General features: G+C 44.1%; 1 protein-coding gene across 1 annotated transcript in view; it reads right to left on the minus strand.

The window, feature by feature from the left end:
• Positions 1-5,821: 5,821 nt before the first annotated feature.
• SLC25A42 (solute carrier family 25 member 42) overlaps positions 5,822-19,477 on the minus strand; it is a 54,542-nt gene continuing 40,886 nt past the window's right edge. The window contains exons 6-8 of the mRNA XM_077252616.1: positions 19,157-19,273; positions 10,799-10,950; positions 5,822-8,421 (exon numbers count right to left, since the gene is read on the minus strand). Of these exons, the coding sequence (XP_077108731.1) occupies positions 8,096-8,421; positions 10,799-10,950; positions 19,157-19,273 (595 nt within the window). The 3' untranslated portion in view covers positions 5,822-8,095. The remainder of the gene's footprint in view (positions 8,422-10,798; positions 10,951-19,156; positions 19,274-19,477) is intronic.

Genomic DNA, 19,477 nt, shown 5'->3' on the forward strand with positions numbered 1-19,477 from the left:
CAGGGAACATATGAATCGCGGCTTCAGCACGATGCAGGGTACCACACGCTCCGTGTGGTACCCACTCGCCATACGGGCGGCACACATGTGCCCGCCCGTATGGCCTACGTGAGTTCCCAGGCACACGGATAACTCCGGTACCGATTTATTCCGGTACCGGAATTATCTGGACGTGTGGGATAGCCCTTAGGCTACTTTCACACTAGTCCGTCGGTACGGGTCGTCGCATACTGACGTACCGACGGACAGTGTGTTAATCACAACCTGGGCAGCGGATGCAGTCTAACGAAACATCCGCTGCCCAGTGTGATGAGCGAGGAGGAGGGGCGGAGTTTCAGCCGCGCATGCGCGGTCGGAAAAAGCGGAACCCACTGACAAAAAAAGTTACATGTAACATTTTTTTGTGCCAACGGTCCGCCAAAACACGACGCATCCGTCGCACAACGGATGCGACGTGTGCCACTCCGTCGCAATGTATAAGTCTATGGAGAAAAAACGCATCCTGCGGACAACTTTGCAGGATGCATTTTTTCTACATAACGACGCATTGCGACGTGCGTCAACCGACGCAAGTGTGAAAGTTGGCTTAGAAGCTGGCTGTCAGTCAGAACCTACCTGCAGCGGGGCTCTCTGTGTGGGCACAAGGTAGCTTCAGAACGATATGAACCTGCAGATTAATAGAATTTTTGGTACATGACAGGTTACCTGTAAAACTGAAAATGGTTTTAAGGTTTTAAAAAAACAACAACAAAAAAACCCCTCTGAACCCAGCCTTTAAGAGGTTGGCTGGCCTTTTAATAGAGTAGAGGCCTTTTAACAAGAGTGCACTTGTTCTACGTGGCCTCAGGCTATGTGCACACGTTGCGGATTGGTGTGCGGCTTTTTCTGCACTGTTTTTGCAAAATCCACAGGTAAACCGCACTGCGGATTTACCGCGTTTTTTGTGCGGATTCCTATTGAGGAGCAGGTGTAAACCGCTGTGGAATCCGCACAATGAATTGACATGCTGCGGAAAAAACAACGCTGCATTTCCGCACGTTTTTATCTGCAGCATGTGCACTGCGGATTGTTTTCCATACGTTTACATGGTACTGTACAACTCATGGAAAACTGCTGCAGATCTGCAGCATCAAATCTGCTGCGGATCTGCAGCAAAATCCGCAATATGTGCACATACCCTCAGACTTCCAAGTCCTTTTAGTGTACGCACCACACAGTCAGGACTCTCTGGTGTTGCAGCCAAGACCAGACTGTCACGTCACCGCATACGGACACATTCAGACTAGATGTATTGCCTCACTCCATTCATGTCTAATCGGCATGTGACTGCATGTATGTAAATTGAACACCTGCCGTGACGTGACCACCTGCTCTCGGCAGTGACACCGGAGAATCGGGACAGTATGCGGTGCGAATGCTGTAAGGATTCAGAAGGCTGCAGTCTTCTAGCAGAGATCGAACAACCTTTTTAAAGTGTGAATGTTATGTCAGGAAACTTTTCAGAATTGGCCATTGTGTTTATATACATGGGGAAAACCATTGTTTCTGGCAATTATGACTTTTTAATCTTGTTTTGTTTTAACGATTATATGACTTGTAGCATGCATGTTTCACCAGTTTCCCCCCTCACAGGTTCTTTAACTCATTTTAAATTGTCTCAGAACTTGTGCGTAGAGATAAGCTGCTATGTGTTCACTGCAGATTCACTGAGTCCAATACATTGCACGGGTGAAATTTATCTTGCGGAGGTCTCTGCAAGATAGACATGCTGCGGACTGGAAAGACGCACCGCATGTCCGTCTCTGCGAGAGATCCGTGGGTGTCTGTACACGCATAGTTGGACATGGGATTTCTAGAAATCCCATCCAATATTCTATAACAGCTGGTCACTACGGGTTGGACACCGCTTTCAACCCGCAGCGTTTACTTATCGTGTGCACATACCATAACAGTTTTTCAGACTAGATGGGGAGTTCTTTAGTGTTTCATTAATATCCAACAAATATTGAATATTTATAATAAGTTTGATATTTTATTAATAACCTGGTTTTCCATATGATTGTTTTCCAGCTTAAAAGTAAAGACAAGGTTTTAAAATCATTGGCTGAGCAAATAATTAGTTTTGATAGTACTCTGGGTGCCATGTTATAGCGGGGTCTCTTATTGCTTGTTCCCATGACATGTGGAGAGACAGCTCACAAAACAGTTTCTGACAATTATAGGACCTTTTCTTGAAGTACTAATAAACTGTGGAATCCAGCTAATTTTCACATGGTATAATATTAAATATAGTGAATAAATCAAGGATAATAGGGTTTTTGCGTGAGTTAGTGGACATCATTTAGAGCTCCTGCACATGGGTGCCTCCTAATCCATACCTCCCCATTCTATTATTTGACAGGGGGCAGATACCCTCAAAGATTATTGATCTCTGTGGAGCAATGGAATACCCATTCACACGGGAACTAAGGAGGATGGATGTGAAAGGAAATGCTGAACTTACTCTGCTATTCCTCCATCCTCCTCTGGCACGTCTTCTGTAGTCACTCCACAATGGCCAGTCCCTTACTTTATCAAGATCAATAATCCATGCAAGTACATTCAAATAATTAGATAATGTAAGTTGTGTAACTTTTCTATTACATTTTGAGATTTTTATACATACAAGGAGTGTTTACTACAATTGTGTCTGGTGTAAACAATCCTCCGAAAGCTAAATACATCAGTACTACATCTCGGTCTCTTTTTCGAAAAGTTTGCAACAATGTATCACTGTTGGTAAAAGCTATTACTCTGTAGTCCAGACTGTTTAGCTCACAGAGTATTGCCTAGAAGGCTGTAATTCACTGACAGCAAGCATAGCTGAGCATGCTCAGGAATTAGACACATTATTACTTACAATCCTATATAATACTCTGTCTATACACAGCATTTGGATTTTGCGGAGATCCAACAGCTTCTTCCTACACCGCTCTCTAGTTACGGGGGTAAGATGCTCATAATAGCCAGCTCAAAGGTTTAAGAAGGCATGATCTAATAAGGCCACATAATGGGGCTGGATATCTGGAAAGTGCCCAGTGACAATGACTAATCATCAGCAGAATATTTCAGGTGCTAATATATTCAGGGCTGCAGGCTGACTCCTCTCAGGGGGTCTCACCCAGACGTGACCCCCAATGCTGGGACAGAGCGTGTAGGACACAGCTCAGTCATGTTCACACGCAGTCTTAATAGAGGCTAACTAATGAGAGGGGGAAGGGACACAAGGAGGACGTTGGCGCTACAGCGATGTCACACTCAGTATTAACAGCCCTGGGATTCTGACACCAATGATCATTTGCGAGAGGTCATCTTTATCCATGTCTATTATGGACAAGGCAGCCGCTCCAGAGACATTTACGTGGAAGGCAAATTTGAAGACTTCATGAAAAATTTAATGTTCCGAACACTGACGCCATGTTCACAACGTTTCGCACAGTTAGAATCTGCAGCTCTTTTCAATTAATACAAATGTATGCCATATTTTACAATTCAGCAGAAAATAATCTCCATGGGATAATAAACCCACAACACGTTCATTGCTTCTGCAGATAAAGGACTGACAACAGTACTGATTCAGAAAGCAAAGTTTTAACATGAATCTTAAATCCATTGCAAAAAAAAAAATCTGTGAGATCTGTCAATCCTGAGCTTGTGAAGATATCCAAACATCTTTTATACTTCTGGGTTCTAAATGTTATTTATATAACTATAGCTCAATGATCTGATCACTAAATGTCCTCCAAGTTATACAGACCATGAGTGAAGAGAATATATATTTATAAAAACATAACAAGTGGGAGGAAAAGCTATACTAATTGGCTATTCATCTGTTTGCTTGTACTTATGGACCTACTTTGTACTTCTGTGCCTTGTACTTGCAAAAAGAAAATGCTGCCCCACAGAATCTATGGGGGCTGAATGGCAACTTGTGTGCATGATGCCCAACTATGCCAACTGAAGTCTACCATCGCCCTCTAGTGGTAAGTGCACATAAATGCGCCAATCATATTACTTTTTCTACACTGTGTAAGGGGTGCAAAAATAAATCAGAGACCTATAATTTGGCAATTGGTTTGTACCCAAAATCCGATGGAGCATACTATATAGTGTGCGCTTGTGTATGTCTGTACGACACTACAGTTTGTTTTCATAACCTAATTTGCAAACATGCTACCATGTCTGCTTATTAAGATTTCTGCCTCTTTTCAGAAAAGAAGAGCGTAGAAATTCCCTAGCCACACCGTATACTCAACAGATGGTCACTGTATTAGGAAATAGGGCCCATGCTATGATGCAATTACATACTAGCATTACACCAGTATTACTAAAGAGTTTTCCCACACAAAAAGTTCTGTTTAAACAAATCCCTAGTTAGACCGCACATGGAGTACTGTGTACAGTTTTGGGCACCGGTGCTCAGGAAGGATATAATGGAACTAGAGAGAGTACAAAGGAGGGCAACAAAATTAATAAAGGGGATGGGAGAACTACAATACCCAGATAGACTAGCGAAATTAGGATTATTTAGTCTAGAAAAAAGACGACCGAGGGGCGATCTAATAACCATGTATAAGTATATAAGGGGACAATACAAATATCTCGCTGAGGATCTGTTTATACCAAGGAAGGTGACGTCACAAGGGGGCATTCTTTGCCTCTGGAGGAGAGAAGGTTTTTCCACCAAAATAGAAGAGGATTCTTTACTGTTAGGGCAGTGAGAATCTGGAATTGCTTGCCTGAGGAGGTGGTGATGGCGAACTCAGTAGAGGGGTTCAAGAGAGGCCTGGATGTCTTCCTGGAGCAGAACAGTATTGTATCATACAATTATTAGGTTCTGTAGAAGGACATAGATCTGGGGATTTATTATGATGGAATATAGGCTGAACTGGATGGACAAATGTCTTTTTTCGGCCTTACTAACTATGTTACTAAACATTAGATCTTGGAATAATAATAATAATAATTTCCACAATTGGATGTATTGGAATAAAATGTTCCTGTGCTGAGATAATCTTATAGATGTGCCCCTGCTGTGTACTGTGTAATGTCTGTGTCTGACCGTACAGGAACATCGTCTGATCATACCACAGCTCCTGGGCGGGGGAGGACACAAAAGAGTAGCCCATCGCTCTCATCCATGCGGGTTACTATGGGTAAGATGGCTTTTTTGGGTATAGACTTCATTCACCTTGTATTTTCATGATAGCATTTGTGTGTGCTAGCCTTACAGGACTTCTTTTTTGCCCATAGATATTATACCTTACTCCATCTGCATCAGCTGTTCTGTGCAGGGGTACTCACAACATTCACCATTTTGAGATGTGCGCTTCACACCTGGTTTGCCAGCATTAGCACCAGCACTAGAATACAGCTGCGAGCCACAATTCATGGGACCCAGAGCTATATGTGGCTCCACAGCTCCATGTTTATAATATCTCAGCACAAGAACTTTTTCTTTTTTTAAACGTCCAATTGGGAACATTTTTATTCAAAGATCTATTGATTAAAATGTACTTTGTCTAGCTCTACCAAGATCTATGTATTGATAAGTATTAGCACCTAGGTCATGTAGATTATTCATTTCAATACCAACCCAAAATAATAAGAAGGAAAGGGATGCGAGGGGGTTGGGGACAAAAAAAATAATTAATTTTTTTTTAAATTCATGGCAAAAATGGCGTGCAGACAAAACCAGAAATTGGTTCACCATGCAGACTCCTGAGAAACTGTTCTGCAGGTAGGACAATCCCAAGATTAAAGTAATTAAATGATACACTGACACATTATTAGGTTTTATTAAATATACAATCTCTTGCAACAATTATTTAAAATAGAGTTATATTCATATATAAACCTTTTTCCAAAAGTGCTGGCACAGCAGAACAAAAGGGTAAAAAGCATCAGCCTTTCTAAGTTGTTAGTTATTAGAAGAGAGAAATCCTTTCAGCAGCAAGGCTGCCCGTTTAGCATTGTGCAACACTGGAGTTGTGCGTCATCATTGTGCAATGTGCTTCTCATACAGAGCTCCTTGTATGTAGGCTCCATAGATGAGCGCTTCTAATTACATAGCTAACCTCTACCACATAGCCAAAGAACAAACACTAGGGCAGACATTTCAATCTAGACACACAAATGCATTCTGCTGCTACGCAAGTCATCAATGTGAGTTTCTAATGTGCACTTTGTATCACAAAACAGGCAATACTGTAAATGGCCCGACTTGTTGGAACCAAGCCTCACTTTTGTAAGATATTTAAGGGGTATTCCCATCTCTAAGAGCCTATCCCAATATGTAGTGGGTGTAATAATAATATGAGCAAATGCCTCCAATTAGAAATGTAGTATAGTTGTTCTGATTGGCTGTGTCGCTTACCCCATGTGCCCTGCAGTAGCTTGGATATCCATGGTTACGACCACTAACAACTGTCACTATATTAGTGGTCATAACCATGGCTAATGCAATCTCCTGCACATGGGGTAAGCGACTTCGCAAGAACTATACTACATTTCTAATTGGAGGCATTTTCTCACATTACATATACTACATACTGGGATAGTATTTTGGAGATGGGAATACCCCTTTAATAAAAAATAGGCTTATTCCCACCTTCGTAAAAGCCTTTTAAGACAGTGAAAAACATATTTAACCTAATTATTAAAACAAGGGAATCCATTCCAAAACTAAACGCCTTTCCTGCCTCCCCATGATGTATCAGATTCCATTTTTAGTAAAAAAAAAAAAAAGAGTGCGTGTGTGTTATATCTGTCACAAAAGGAGTGAGTAGTGGCGCCAAAGAAAAGAGGAGCAGCTGCACATAGTAATCCATCATATTCCACCTCATTTTTCAGAGGTCCTGTTCAATAAAATAATGCAAGAAACAATCAGCTCGGATATGATGAGCACCAGCTCCTGTTAAACTATGAAATAAATGTGAAACATCACCCTTAATATATTCAGGAAATATGGAAGCAATGCCTGACCACATTTCTTTTCATGTGTTGTACTGATTAAGAGTCCAATAAATCCCTTTCACACCAAGTGGAACATAGTGTGTGTCTCCTCGGACCACAGTTGTGCTTTTCCTACACCTTCTGTGGCAATGTTATACACATTGCAATGTAGGTCTCTATGAAATGTCCATGTGTATGAAGTATGAACCTGAGCACAAACACGCAGCATCTATAGGAAAGTAGGAACAAAGTGCACAACCATGTGCAAGTATATACATCTTCTCTTCACCAAGCAATGGCACTTTGCAGCATTTTGATGCTTATAAGGCTGCCGTCACACTAGCAGTATGTGGTCAGTACTTTATATCAGTATGTGTAAGCCAAAACCAGGAGTGGAACAAACAGAGGGGAAAGCTATAATAGAAACATGTCCCCAAGTCGGTATTTTTGACCCACTCCTGGTTTTGGCTAACAAATACTGATGTAAAATACTGACCAAATACTGCTAGTGTGACGGCAGCCTAAGAGGGATACACATTGGTATTTTAAAAGGCAATGTGGCAATCTCACTCCACAAAATTCTAAGCAAAAAGAAACAAACAAACCTGCAGAACATTCACACAGCGGGAAAAAGTAAAACGGACATAAACATGAAATCGGCACGAAAGCCCTTGTGGCCCTGAACATAAGTTTTGAGCTTTGATACCTCCTGCATCACTAGTATACAACTTGAGATGGAGAAACCAGCAGCCTGGTAGGAGGCCATTCTGAATGAGGATACCAGCGCTGTATGAATAGTGGCACAGAAAGGCTGTGCTCCGCTAATAATTCCCAACACCCCTTATTACCCCAGACCTGACCTGTAACTCCAGCTCCTAACAATGGCATTTTTAATGCCTCTTTTGGCAACAGCATTTTTTCACTTGCAGCCATACTGTTTTGGTTAACTAAACTAGCACCAATCGGTTTCTTTAAAAAATACTAAGCAAATCCTCTCCTTCATACTAGGAAGGGGAGATCTGTTGTTCTAACATCTTCACTGTCAAAAGGAAACTCCTGAAACAGCAAGCAGGTTAAAAGTACCATGAAATGACAATCCACTTTATCGCTGAACATCAGACACTCGCTGGAGCTTCTTCAGAAGGATCTGCGTTAGGTCAAAGGTAGTAAAGCTTATACCGACTGCCACTGGGCCCTTTACCCAGTTCATACTGAGGCCTTTATACAAGCCACGGACCAAACCCTCTTCTGCCACCACCTCCTGCATGGTTCCAAGTATTGAGCCGTACGTATGTCCAGTTACTCCAGCAGTCTGCATGCGTCTCCTCACCACATCCAAGGGGTAAGAGGCGGATTGACCAAGGAGTCCAGCACAGGCACCAAATAACAGCCGTTCAAAAGGGTATGGTTGTGCCCTGCCACTCTGCTCTAAAATGACAAATACAGAAAAATACCATGGTTTTAGCCATATTGGTTATATGTAGTATATAAATGAAACAAAAATTGTGTTTGTCGTATTAATTCAAACAGGTCCCAGGATCGGACTTGTAAGGCTATCCATTAGATGGCCTCATAACATGGAGCTGTACACAGGTGATGTTCAGTTCTGTGGCCAGCCTCTTCAAGCATGCCACCTGGGGGTATGTGGCACATACGAGACCAATGTCAGCACCATAGGAGTCCAGGGCATACGAGTAAAGACCAACAGCCATGGAAAACCAGTCTGGATGCCAGTCCAGGGGAGCACAAATCAAATTATTATAGCACGCAATGACATTTATTCCACTGCAACACAAAGTTAGAATTATCTGCACTGTAGTCACAGAAGTCCTTGTATAATGATCAGTGAAGGTCCTAAATGCCAGACAGACACTTAAAAGTGGTTACATTGGAAACTTTTAAATTTCAGTTTCACAAATGACGGAATTTGCATATACAATGAGTGCAGAATTATTAGGCAAATTGTATTTTGATCACATGATACTTTTTATACATGTTGTCCTACTCCAAGCTGTTCAGGCTTGAGAGCCAACTACCAATTAAGTAAATCAGGTGATGTGCATCTCTGTAATGAGGAGGGGTGTTGTCTAATGACATCAAAACCCTATATAAGGTGTGCTTAATTATTAGGCAACTTCCTTTCCTTTGGCAAAATGGGTCAGAAGAGAGATTTGACGGGCTCTGAAAAGTCCAAAATTGTGAGATGTCTTGCAGAGGGATGCAGCAGTCTTGAAATTGCCAAACTTTTGAAGCGTGATCACCGAACAATCAAGCGTTTCATGGCAAATAGCCAACAGGGTCGCAATAACTGCCCATGAATTGAGGAAAATCAAGCGTCAAGATGCCATTTGCCACCAGTTTTGCCATATTTCCGAGCTGCAATGTTACTGGAGTAACAAAAAGCACAAGGTGTGCGATACTCAGGGACATGGCCAAGGTAAGGAAGGCTGAAAAATGACCACCTTTGAACAAGAAATATAAGATAAAATATCAAGACTGGGCCAAGAAATCTCTTAAGACTGACTTTTCAAAGGTTATATGGACTGATGAAATGAGAATGACTCTTGATGGGCCAGATGGGGCCAGGGGCTGGATCAGTAAAAGGCAGAGAGCTCCACTCCGACTCAGACGCCAGCAAGGTGGAGGTGGGGTACTGGTATGGGCTGGTATCAAAGATGAACTTGTGGGACCTTTTCGGGTTGAGGATGGAGTGAAGCTCAACTCCCAGACCTACTGCCAGTTTCTGGAAGACAACTTCTCCAAGCAGTGGTACAGGAAGAAGTCGGTATCGTTCAAGAAAAACATGATTTCATGCAGGACAGTGTTCCATCATATGCCTCCAAGTACTCCACAGCGTGGCTGGCCAGTAAAGGTCTCAAAGAAGAAAAAATAATGACATGGCCCCCTTGTTCACCTGATCTGAACCCCATAGAGAACCTATGGACCCTCATAAAATGTGAGATCTACAGGGAGGGAAAACAGTACACCTCTCACAACAGTCTCTGGGAGGCTGTGGTGGCTGCTGCACGCAATGATGGTCGTAAACAGATCAAGCAACTGACAGAATCTATGGATGGAAGGCTGCTGAGTGTCAAAGAAAGGTGGCTATATTGGTCACTAATTTTTGGGGTTTTGTTTTTGCATGGCAGAAATGTTTATTTCTAAATTTTGTGCAGTTATATTGGTTTACCTGGTGAAAATAAACAAGTGAGATGGGAATATATTTGGTTTATATTAAGTTGCCTAATAATTCTGCACAGTAATAGTTACCTGCCCAAACAGATATCCTCCTAAGATAGCCAAATCTAAAAAAAACCCCACTCCAACTTCCAAAATATTAAGCTTTGATATTTGAGTCTTTTGGGTTGATTGAGAACATAGTTGTTGATCAATAATAAAAATAATCCTCTAAAATACAACTTGCCTAATAATTCTGCACACAGTGTAGTTGTAAGTGATAACTGGAATGACCAAAAGGAAAAAAAGCATAGTATAAAGCAGATAGTGAAAGCAGCGTATACTTGACATGATGGGACTATAACTAGAGTGGAACAGGTAGCGATCGGAAACCACTGTGCAACACATTATCTAAAAAGTAATGTAGAAGGTACTCAGCACGTTTAGTGCCCAAAATTCTAGTCAGCTAATCCCACTAAAAAGATGCACATGGGCACCTGAACAGGAAGGATTTTTTTTTAAATAAGTACAATTATTAGGAGCGTGTGGAGAGATTGTAACATATAGCCTAATGGTGCAGAAAAGAATTACAGTGATGTAATGGGTGGACGCCGACAAGTCTGCTCACCTGCATGTATCTTCTTTAATGTCTCATACGTGAAGAAGCTGATTCCAGCATATGGTATAACCCCCAGAATAGTAGGATTGAATCCACGGTACAGAGTTTTCAAGCCTTCTTCTCTGGACATGCGTATGAATACCTGAAAGATGTTACTGTACCTATAACATACAAAGCACTGTAACATTACTGGACAGTAACTGCTATGAATTAAAACCATAAAGGGGTTGTCCAGGCTCGGAATGAAAGTCTGCAGTCACTCCTGACCGCGTGCAGTGCGCATGCTGTCAGGATTCTCCTATATTGCCACTGAGAGCAGGCAATCACATGACCACTGGACGGGCCTGCCTTCAATGAAAGTAGAATGAGCGAGGATGTCCGACATGTGAGCAGAAATATACTATAGGAGTCCATACACGTGAACCTGCTCGTGCCGGTAATGCTGGAGAATCCTGACTGTGTGCGCAAAAACTCCTCAATATAGCAGTAAAGAAATGCATTGCTTATTTTGAAGCATCCCTTTTTTATAAACTGAAAACCCTCTGTACTTATTTATTGCATGGTAAGTAATCAACTTTCAGTTATTTTAATTATAGATTAACTCCGTCTTCTATGGCACCAGCTTAATATGTAGATTATGTGCAAGCTAGATGTGGACTCTGAGGCTATGTGCACACGTTGCGCTTTTTTCGCATTTTTTCGTGGTGAAAACACTTAAAAAATGCTTACAAAACACATCTCATTATTTTTATTGGAATTCTGCATTGTTGTGCCCATGCTGCGTACATTGCGGGAAAAAATAGTAGTTACTCACCGATAACGGTGTTTCTCTGAGCCCATGACGGCACCACGGAGAGAGGGGATCCGCCCACCAAGGACAGGAAACCTACAGATAAAAAGGCGGTACCTCTCTCCCGCATCAGTTTGTTTACAGAGCATAAAGGGAACATCAGGTTAACGATTACAAATGTTTCAACATTACTAAACCTTAATAAAGATACCGCGTGCTTAATGATTATATACATAACTAAACATTGTAAGAATGTGCACACCCACGCGTGAGGGAGGGAATGTACGGGTGCCGTCATGGGCTCAGAGAAACACCGTTATCAGTGAGTAACTACTATTTTCTCTGTCCCCCATGACGGCACCACGGAGAGAATTGCAGAGACTGTCTACATTAGGGAGGGACTACCGCTTCCAGAACCCTTCTACCAAAGGTAAGGTCTGAAGAAGAATTTAAGTCCAACCGATAGTGCCTAAAGAAAGTTGAGGGTGAAGACCAAGTAGCAGCTCTACATATCTGGTCTATTGTTGCTCCGGCTCTCTCTGCCCAGGAAGCCGCCATCGCCCTGGTTGAATGAGCTTTAACTTCCCGTGGAGCTGGCATCCCGCTTGAGGTATACGCGAGGTTGATGGCATCCCTGATCCATCTTGCCAATGTACCCTTGGAGGCTTTTTTGCCTTTCCGAGGGCCCTGAAAACACACAAAAAGAGATCCTTCCTCTCTACACTCCCTAGTAGCCTCTAGGTAATGGATGAGACACCTTCTGACATCCAATGTGTGTAGTGATTTTTCCCCCTCGTTCTTAGGGTTAGGACAGAAGGAGGGAAGGGAGATCTCTTGGGACCTATGGAACCGGGAGGCCACCTTTGGTAAGTATGCCGGATCAGTTTTTAATACCACCCTGTCCTCCAATATTAGTGTGAAGGGTGGCCCGGCTGACAAGGCTTGTATGTCGCTAATTCTTCGGGCTGAAGTGAGGGCTACCAAAAGGGAGGTTTTAAAGGATAGAATCTTTAAGGGAAGTTCTTTTAAGGGCTCAAAGGGTGCTTTGGTAAGGGCCGTAAGAACTAGATTTAAGTCCCACTGTGGGGCTCTACGTGAGGGTAGAGGCCTAGATCTTTCTGCCGCCTTAATGAATCTGGAAACCCAACGATTCTTTGCTAGATTGTAATTAAACAGTGCCCCAAGTGCGGCAATATGAACCTTCAGTGTATTAGTGGCTAGGCCTTTTTCCAGCCCATTTTGCAGAAATTCTAACACCAATTTGAGAGGGATTCCCTCGGAGACTTTAGCCCCCGAGGAAGAGAGGAATTTCTTCCAGATTTTACCATACTGCTTAGTAGTTGTTAATTTTCTACTTTTTAAGAGGGTTGACACTAGACCTTGAGAAAAGCCTTTCTCTATCAGTAACCCCCTCTCAAATTCCAAGCTGGCATGTGTAACCTCGCTACCTGCGGGTGTGATACTGGACCCTGGAATAGGAGATTGGGCAGGTCTGGGAGAATCCAAGGGTCTGTTATGGACATCCTTCTGGCCCTGGAAAACCAAGTTCTCTTCGGCCAGAAAGGGGCAATCAATATCACCCGGGCGCTGTCCTCCCTTATTTTCCTCAGAACCGCTGGTATCAGTGTGATAGGGGGAAATGCATAACCCAGTTTGTGCTTCCAAGGAATCATGAAAGCATCCAGCGCCACCGGGTTCCCTGCTGGGTTTATGGAACAAAAGGTGGTCACCTTCCGATTTAGGTTGTTTGCGAAGAGATCTATTGTCGGAGACCCCCACATCTCCGTTATCTGATTGAATATGGACTGGTTCAGTTCCCATTCCCCCTGTTTTAGGCAGACCCGATTCAGATAGTCTGCCTTGAAATTGTCCACCCCTTTTATGTGAAGTGCCGTCAAGGATGCTAAATTTTTCTCGGCCATCTGTAAGATTGAATGTGTGACTTCCATCAGCGGTTGAGAGTGTGTTCCCCCCTGATGGTTTATCAAGGCCACTACCACTCTGTTGTCTGAAAACAGTCTTACATGATGTGAGTGAAGGGGTTTTTGGAATTCTGTAAGAGCGAATTTTACTGCCAGTAATTCCCTCATGTTGGAGGATGCTTCTTTTGCGTCGTCTGACCATGTCCCCTGAACCACTAGATCGTGTAGGTGAGCCCCCCAGCCGAAGGGACTTGCGTCTGTGGTTACCACCTTTGACACTGGGATCACCCATGGTAGACCGCGGCCCAAATTGCTGTCTTTTGTCCACCAATCTAGCGAGAGAATTGTGTTTGATGAGAAGGTGAACTGACTTAGTAAATTCCCCTTCAGGAAAATTTCTTCCGCTAATATCTGCCATTGCAGTTCCCTTGTATGTGACTGGGCCCATTGGACGTCAGAAATGCAGGCTGTCATGGACCTGAGGAGAGACATTGCTTCTCGAAGCGATATAGAGGGGAGATCTCTTGCCCTGGACACTAACCCCACCATCTTTTGGATCTTTTCTTGGGGTAGGCGACATTCCTGGGAGATGGAATCCAACGTGATTCCCAGGTACTCCTGAATCTGATTCGGTATTAGTCTGGACTTCTTCAGATTCAGGAGCCACCCCAAGCTTTCCAAAGAGTCCATAACTAACTATAGCTGGTTTTTGCAATGTTGGGGAGAGTTGCCTATTATCAGGAAATCGTCCAGGTATGGGACGATTAGGGTGTTTTGTTTTCTCAGGTCTGCCATGACTTCCGCTATCAATTTGGTAAATACCCTTGGGGCTATTGCGAGACCGAATGGTAGGGCTGTAAACTGATAATGCTTTACCATCCCTCCTATTTCGATTGCCACCCTGAGGAATTTTTGGAAGTCTATGTGAATGGGGACGTGGTAGTATGCGTCCTTTAAGTCGAGTACTACCATGAAACAATGCGGAAACAACATTTTGACTGCTGTCTTTATTGTTTCCATTTTGAAAGGTTCCACAATCAGGTGTTTGTTTAAGTTTTTTAAATTGATAATTGTCCTGAAAGACCAGTCTGGTTTTTTCCTGAGAAAAATCGGAGAGTAGAACCCTCTCCCTTTTTCCTGGAGGAGGACCTCCCGAAGAACCCCTTTGTTCAATAATGTTGTGACTTCCTGTTCCAGAGCTATCCGCTCCTGTGGAGAAGCTCTCTGAGATGTCACCAGGAAGGACGGCTAAGGGAACGTAAGAAATTTGAATTTCAGTCCCGATTGTACCAAGTCCAGAATCCAGGCACTGCTGGTTATCTTTTTCCAGGCTGAGAGGAAGAGGGACAATCTTCCTCCTACCGGGGGCGAAAGTTCATTGTGAAGGTTTTTTGGGATCGGTGGGGCTTTTGTTGAAAATAAACCCTTTATTCTTATTCTTTTTATCTTCCCATCTATCCTGTGGCCTAGGTGGCTTCCTACAGAAGAATTTTTTACTCCGAAAAGGACGTTTGTAAGATGGGTATTGCAGAACGGGAAAGGACTTCTTTTTGTCCCATGCCTTTTCCAAAATATCATCCAGAGTAGAGCCGAAAAGAAATTCTCCCTCACAAGGAATATTACAAAGTTTTGCCTTTGTTTGGAGGTCTCCGGGCCAACATTTGAGCCAGAGGGCTCTTCTGGCTGCATTGGAGAATACCGCTGATCTGGCCGAAAGCCTGATGGAGTCTGCTGACGCATCGGCCAGAAAAGCGGCTGCCCCTTTCATTACTGGTAGGGTATTTAGTATACTGTCTCTGGATGCCTTATCCTTGAGCTGGGATTCCAGCTGGTCAAGCCATACCATAAGGGAGCGGGAAGTGCAAGCTGCGGCCACCGCTGGTTTTAGGCCCCCCCCTGCTGCTTCCCAGGAACTTTTTAGGAAAGCATCCGCTTTTTTATCCATGGGATCCTTTAAGACCCCCATGTCTTCAAAAGGTAGGGCAAACTTTTTTGACGCTTTAGCGATTGCTACATCTAGTTTGGGTGCTTTTTCCTAAAAGGAGCATGCAGGGTCTTCAAAAGGGTATTTCCTTTTGGGTGTAAGCAGGGCCTTTCTCAAAGGTTTTTTCCATTCTTTATTTATCAAGGCTTGTATTTTATCATTAAGGGGAAACACCCTTCTTTTTTTCTGCTCCAGTCCACCGAACAGGATATCTTGGACTGATTTTTTAGTGTGGGAATCAGCAAGGCCCATGGTACTTCTGACCTCTTTAATTAGGGAGTCCGTTTCTTCTAATGGGAAACAACTACGACCCCCCTGAGAAGAGGATGATGAAGAGGATGATGAAGAATTGGAGGAATTTGAACTAACCTCCCCGCTATCCGAGTCACTAGAGTCAGATATAGGGGTTTTTTGTTTAATTTTTTTACGCTTTTTACCCTCCTGGAGAGACTTAAAGGTATCTTCCACCTGAGTTTTAATTAGTGTTTTGAGTTCTGTGGCGAACCCTGGAAGCCCTTCACAGAGAGTCTCTTCCATACAGGATTTACATAATCTTTTTTCCCAGGAGGCAGGTAAATCTTCTTTACAAAGTGCGCAGATCCTATGTTTGGACTTCCCTGCGCTCTTCCTTCCCTAAAACAACAAGAGAAAGGTAGGCTCTATTAGCCGGAGCATTCACGGAGATCACTCACCACCTGGTGTACCCTCAGTACCGGCTGTGGATGGTCCGTATCGACAGTATGGTGCTTCTTTGATCCGGATGCAGCACTAGAATTTTTGCTGTGCTGAGATCCAGACCGTGCTCCAGCTCCACGCCGCTGGACATGAGAGGTCCCTTGCCCCTGCTGCCGGCGTTTCTGCTGCTGCTGCTGCGGTGCCTGCGGTTGCTGCGCTGGTGAGCCCTGCAATTCGGGGTCACTCATAGCTGCTGGGGACCGCTGGCTGTACTCTATTAGAGCAACTAGCCAGGGTGACAGGTCCCATTTAAATATCCTGTGCGCCGAATTCCGCACGCTCCCCGACGCATAGCTGTGCGCATGCGCCAATCCCAGCATGCACCGCGTTCCCAGCAAGCCATGCGCCGCCCAGAATGCCCTGCTCCGCCCAGCAGGCATTGCGGCACCCGCGCATGCGCGTTGCTAACCCGGAAGTCCGACACTATGCCGCTGATGCTTCCTGGTGCGCCGTTCAAGCGCGCATTGTCGCACCGTGCTCCACCTATGGAGGGACCCCTCACAGTGGTTTTCGTGTGTGCCATCTGGAATCCCCACGTAATGAGGATTCCTCTAGGGTCTGCAGTGCTGCTGCTGCGGTCCCCCGCTCACCCTAGAGACCTACTGATCCCAGCGGTGGCGCTTCGGGTGGCCCAGCCTAGCCGAGGCAGGGAACCCCCGCTGCCTGAACCGGTCTGACTGGCCCCGGAATCCAACGACGATCTGAGGTAAGATCTGCTGCAGGTCCCGTCAAGGACAGGAAACCAAACTGATGCGGGAGAGAGGTACCGCCTTTTTATCTGTAGGTTTCCTGTCCTTGGTGGGCGGATCCCCTCTCTCCGTGGTGCCGTCATGGGGGACAGAGAAACACAGCATGTTCATTAGTTTTGCGGAATTTCGGCGATTTTGCAGCTATATAATTGTATTGGGACATTCTGGAAAAAAACGCGAAAAAAAAAGCAAGAAAAACAGGAGCGGATTTCCTGCGAAAGGAGTCTGGTTTGCTCAGGAAAATTCTGCAATGTGGGCACATTGCTATGTGCGCACTTCAGGCTTTCACAGCGCATGGGAGAATAGTCACACGTGCAATTCAAGGGCTTTACTATAGTGATTATTCAGGGCTTGGCTGTGGGGTAGATTTCTTCTGTACGGCTTCTACCAGTAGTTCTAAATTACACCACTGGACTGTCAATGATCTCAAGCTTCCAAAATCATTTCAACAAACAGTAGATCATGCTGCGAGGAGCAAAAATCCTAGTTACTAGTCACTAGTTACAAGAGGCACATTATCTCATCAACTTCCTTATGATAAAGGCCAAGAACACCATTGCAGGACAGGTCAATACATCGAAAATAAATAAATTAAAAAAAAAGCAACTTTAGTTCTCACCATTAGCATTTTGTGTCTACAGCTCTTATATGTCTCAATGGTGACTAACTAGAAAAACCCTACCAATTGTCTGAATCTACAGTCAGAGTGCCGTATATCTGGCCAAGGACAATGTGCATATAAAGATGCATGCAGATTAAAATATCAAGAAGTACAGTGTGAAGACAGCAGTTGTTACATGAAAGGTTGTAAAGACTTGCATGGAGCAGCAGAGGTTAATGCGCCCTGCTGCACTGGAGCGCTAGGGCACATGCACGCCACTCCTCCTAGCCGCCATCTGGATCCGCAATCAGTTTGAGGACTAGGAGAGGGACCTACAATGACCCAACAATCATTACCTTTCCAATGTATAGGTGACAATGTAAGTACACAGGAATACCCCTCTAAGTCATGATAAACCTCTAACCAACAGAATGGCAAAATGCTGGTAGAGGTATAAACTATGGGTATCAAATAAATATATACTGTACTAGTCACTGAACCCATTCTATGCCCGGGTGGTGAACATTTTTATTGGTACATTTAATTTTGTAGTACAAAACTTCAATACAATGAAACCGGAGTCAGAGCATGCAGTGTTCTTAAGACACGGTGTGTGAATTAACATAAAATGGCACCACAGATCGCAGTACACGCTGACTCCAGCGCCATTGTATTGAAGGAATGTACTACAACATTAACATAGCCGTGTGCACGTGCCGGCCATAGGGATAATGGCGATGGCTGGCATGTGCCCACTGTCATGTTAATGTTGTAATACATTACTTCAGAAAAATGGTGGCGGAGTCAGTGCGTGAATATATTGCAATATCTGGTGCCATTTTGTTGAAGACCCTGTGAATTCACACACAGTGTGTTCAATAAAATGGTGCCGTAATGCGGTATGCGCTGACTTCGTCGCCACACTGTGCAGGTGCCGCCCATGCCAGCTTTGGACAGGACGCGTCCAGCGTTATACATTATAAGGCTGCCGTCACACTATCACTATTTGGTCAGTATTTTACATCAGTATGTGTAAGCCAAAACCAGGAGTGGGTGATAATACAGAAGTGGAGCATATGTTTCTATTATACTTTCCCTCTGATTGTTCCACTCCTGGTTTTGGCTTAGGCTAGGTTCACATTGCGTTAGTGGGTGATCGCTAACGGACAGCGTTGCACGGTGAAAATGTCGCAATTAACGCCGTGCAACGGGTCCGTTAGCGCACCCATTGACAGCAATGTAAATTTCGCCTGTAGCGCATCACTAGCGCGTGCCTTTTTCGGCTCGCGCTAGCGATGTACCGTTCTTTTGAAGCGCGCCTCGGACGCTGCTTGCACCGTCCGCGGCGCGCCCGAGGTCCGTTCCCCGCTCTCGCAGATCGGGGATCTGCGAGAGCGGGGACGTTAGCGCGACCCCTAAACGCGGCCCCTACAAGAACATTGCGTTAGCGCAATCCGCAAGTGCTAGCGCTAAACGGATTGCCCTAACGCAATGTGAACCTAGCCTAACAGATACTGACCAAATACTGCTAGTGTGACGGCAGCCTTAGATATACAGATACTGCTGCTAGACAGTGGTGAACTTACATCTCCTTTGGTGTGACAGCCATACGTGCACGAACAAGGTCCAGTGGATAAGTTAACATTGCTGCTGTTGTCCCAGCGAGAGATCCTGCCAGAAGACGGGGTATGGGTGTCAAAGCACTGGTGGAAGAAAACATAAGCAGAGCTTAAAAACAAAATGTGCAACGTTAAGGATGTATTCGCACATTGCTGAGTGTTACTTTTTTTGTAGCAATCGCGATAGGACGGCGACTTTTTTTCAGACACACAATACTAATCTCATACTAGCATGTGATCACATTTCTGGGATATGCCACCTATTAAATGTGAAAGCTGGACTGCCGC

Source organism: Ranitomeya variabilis, chromosome 1, assembly GCF_051348905.1.
Source record: "Ranitomeya variabilis isolate aRanVar5 chromosome 1, aRanVar5.hap1, whole genome shotgun sequence".
NCBI classification, from domain to species: Eukaryota; Metazoa; Chordata; class Amphibia; order Anura; family Dendrobatidae; genus Ranitomeya; species Ranitomeya variabilis.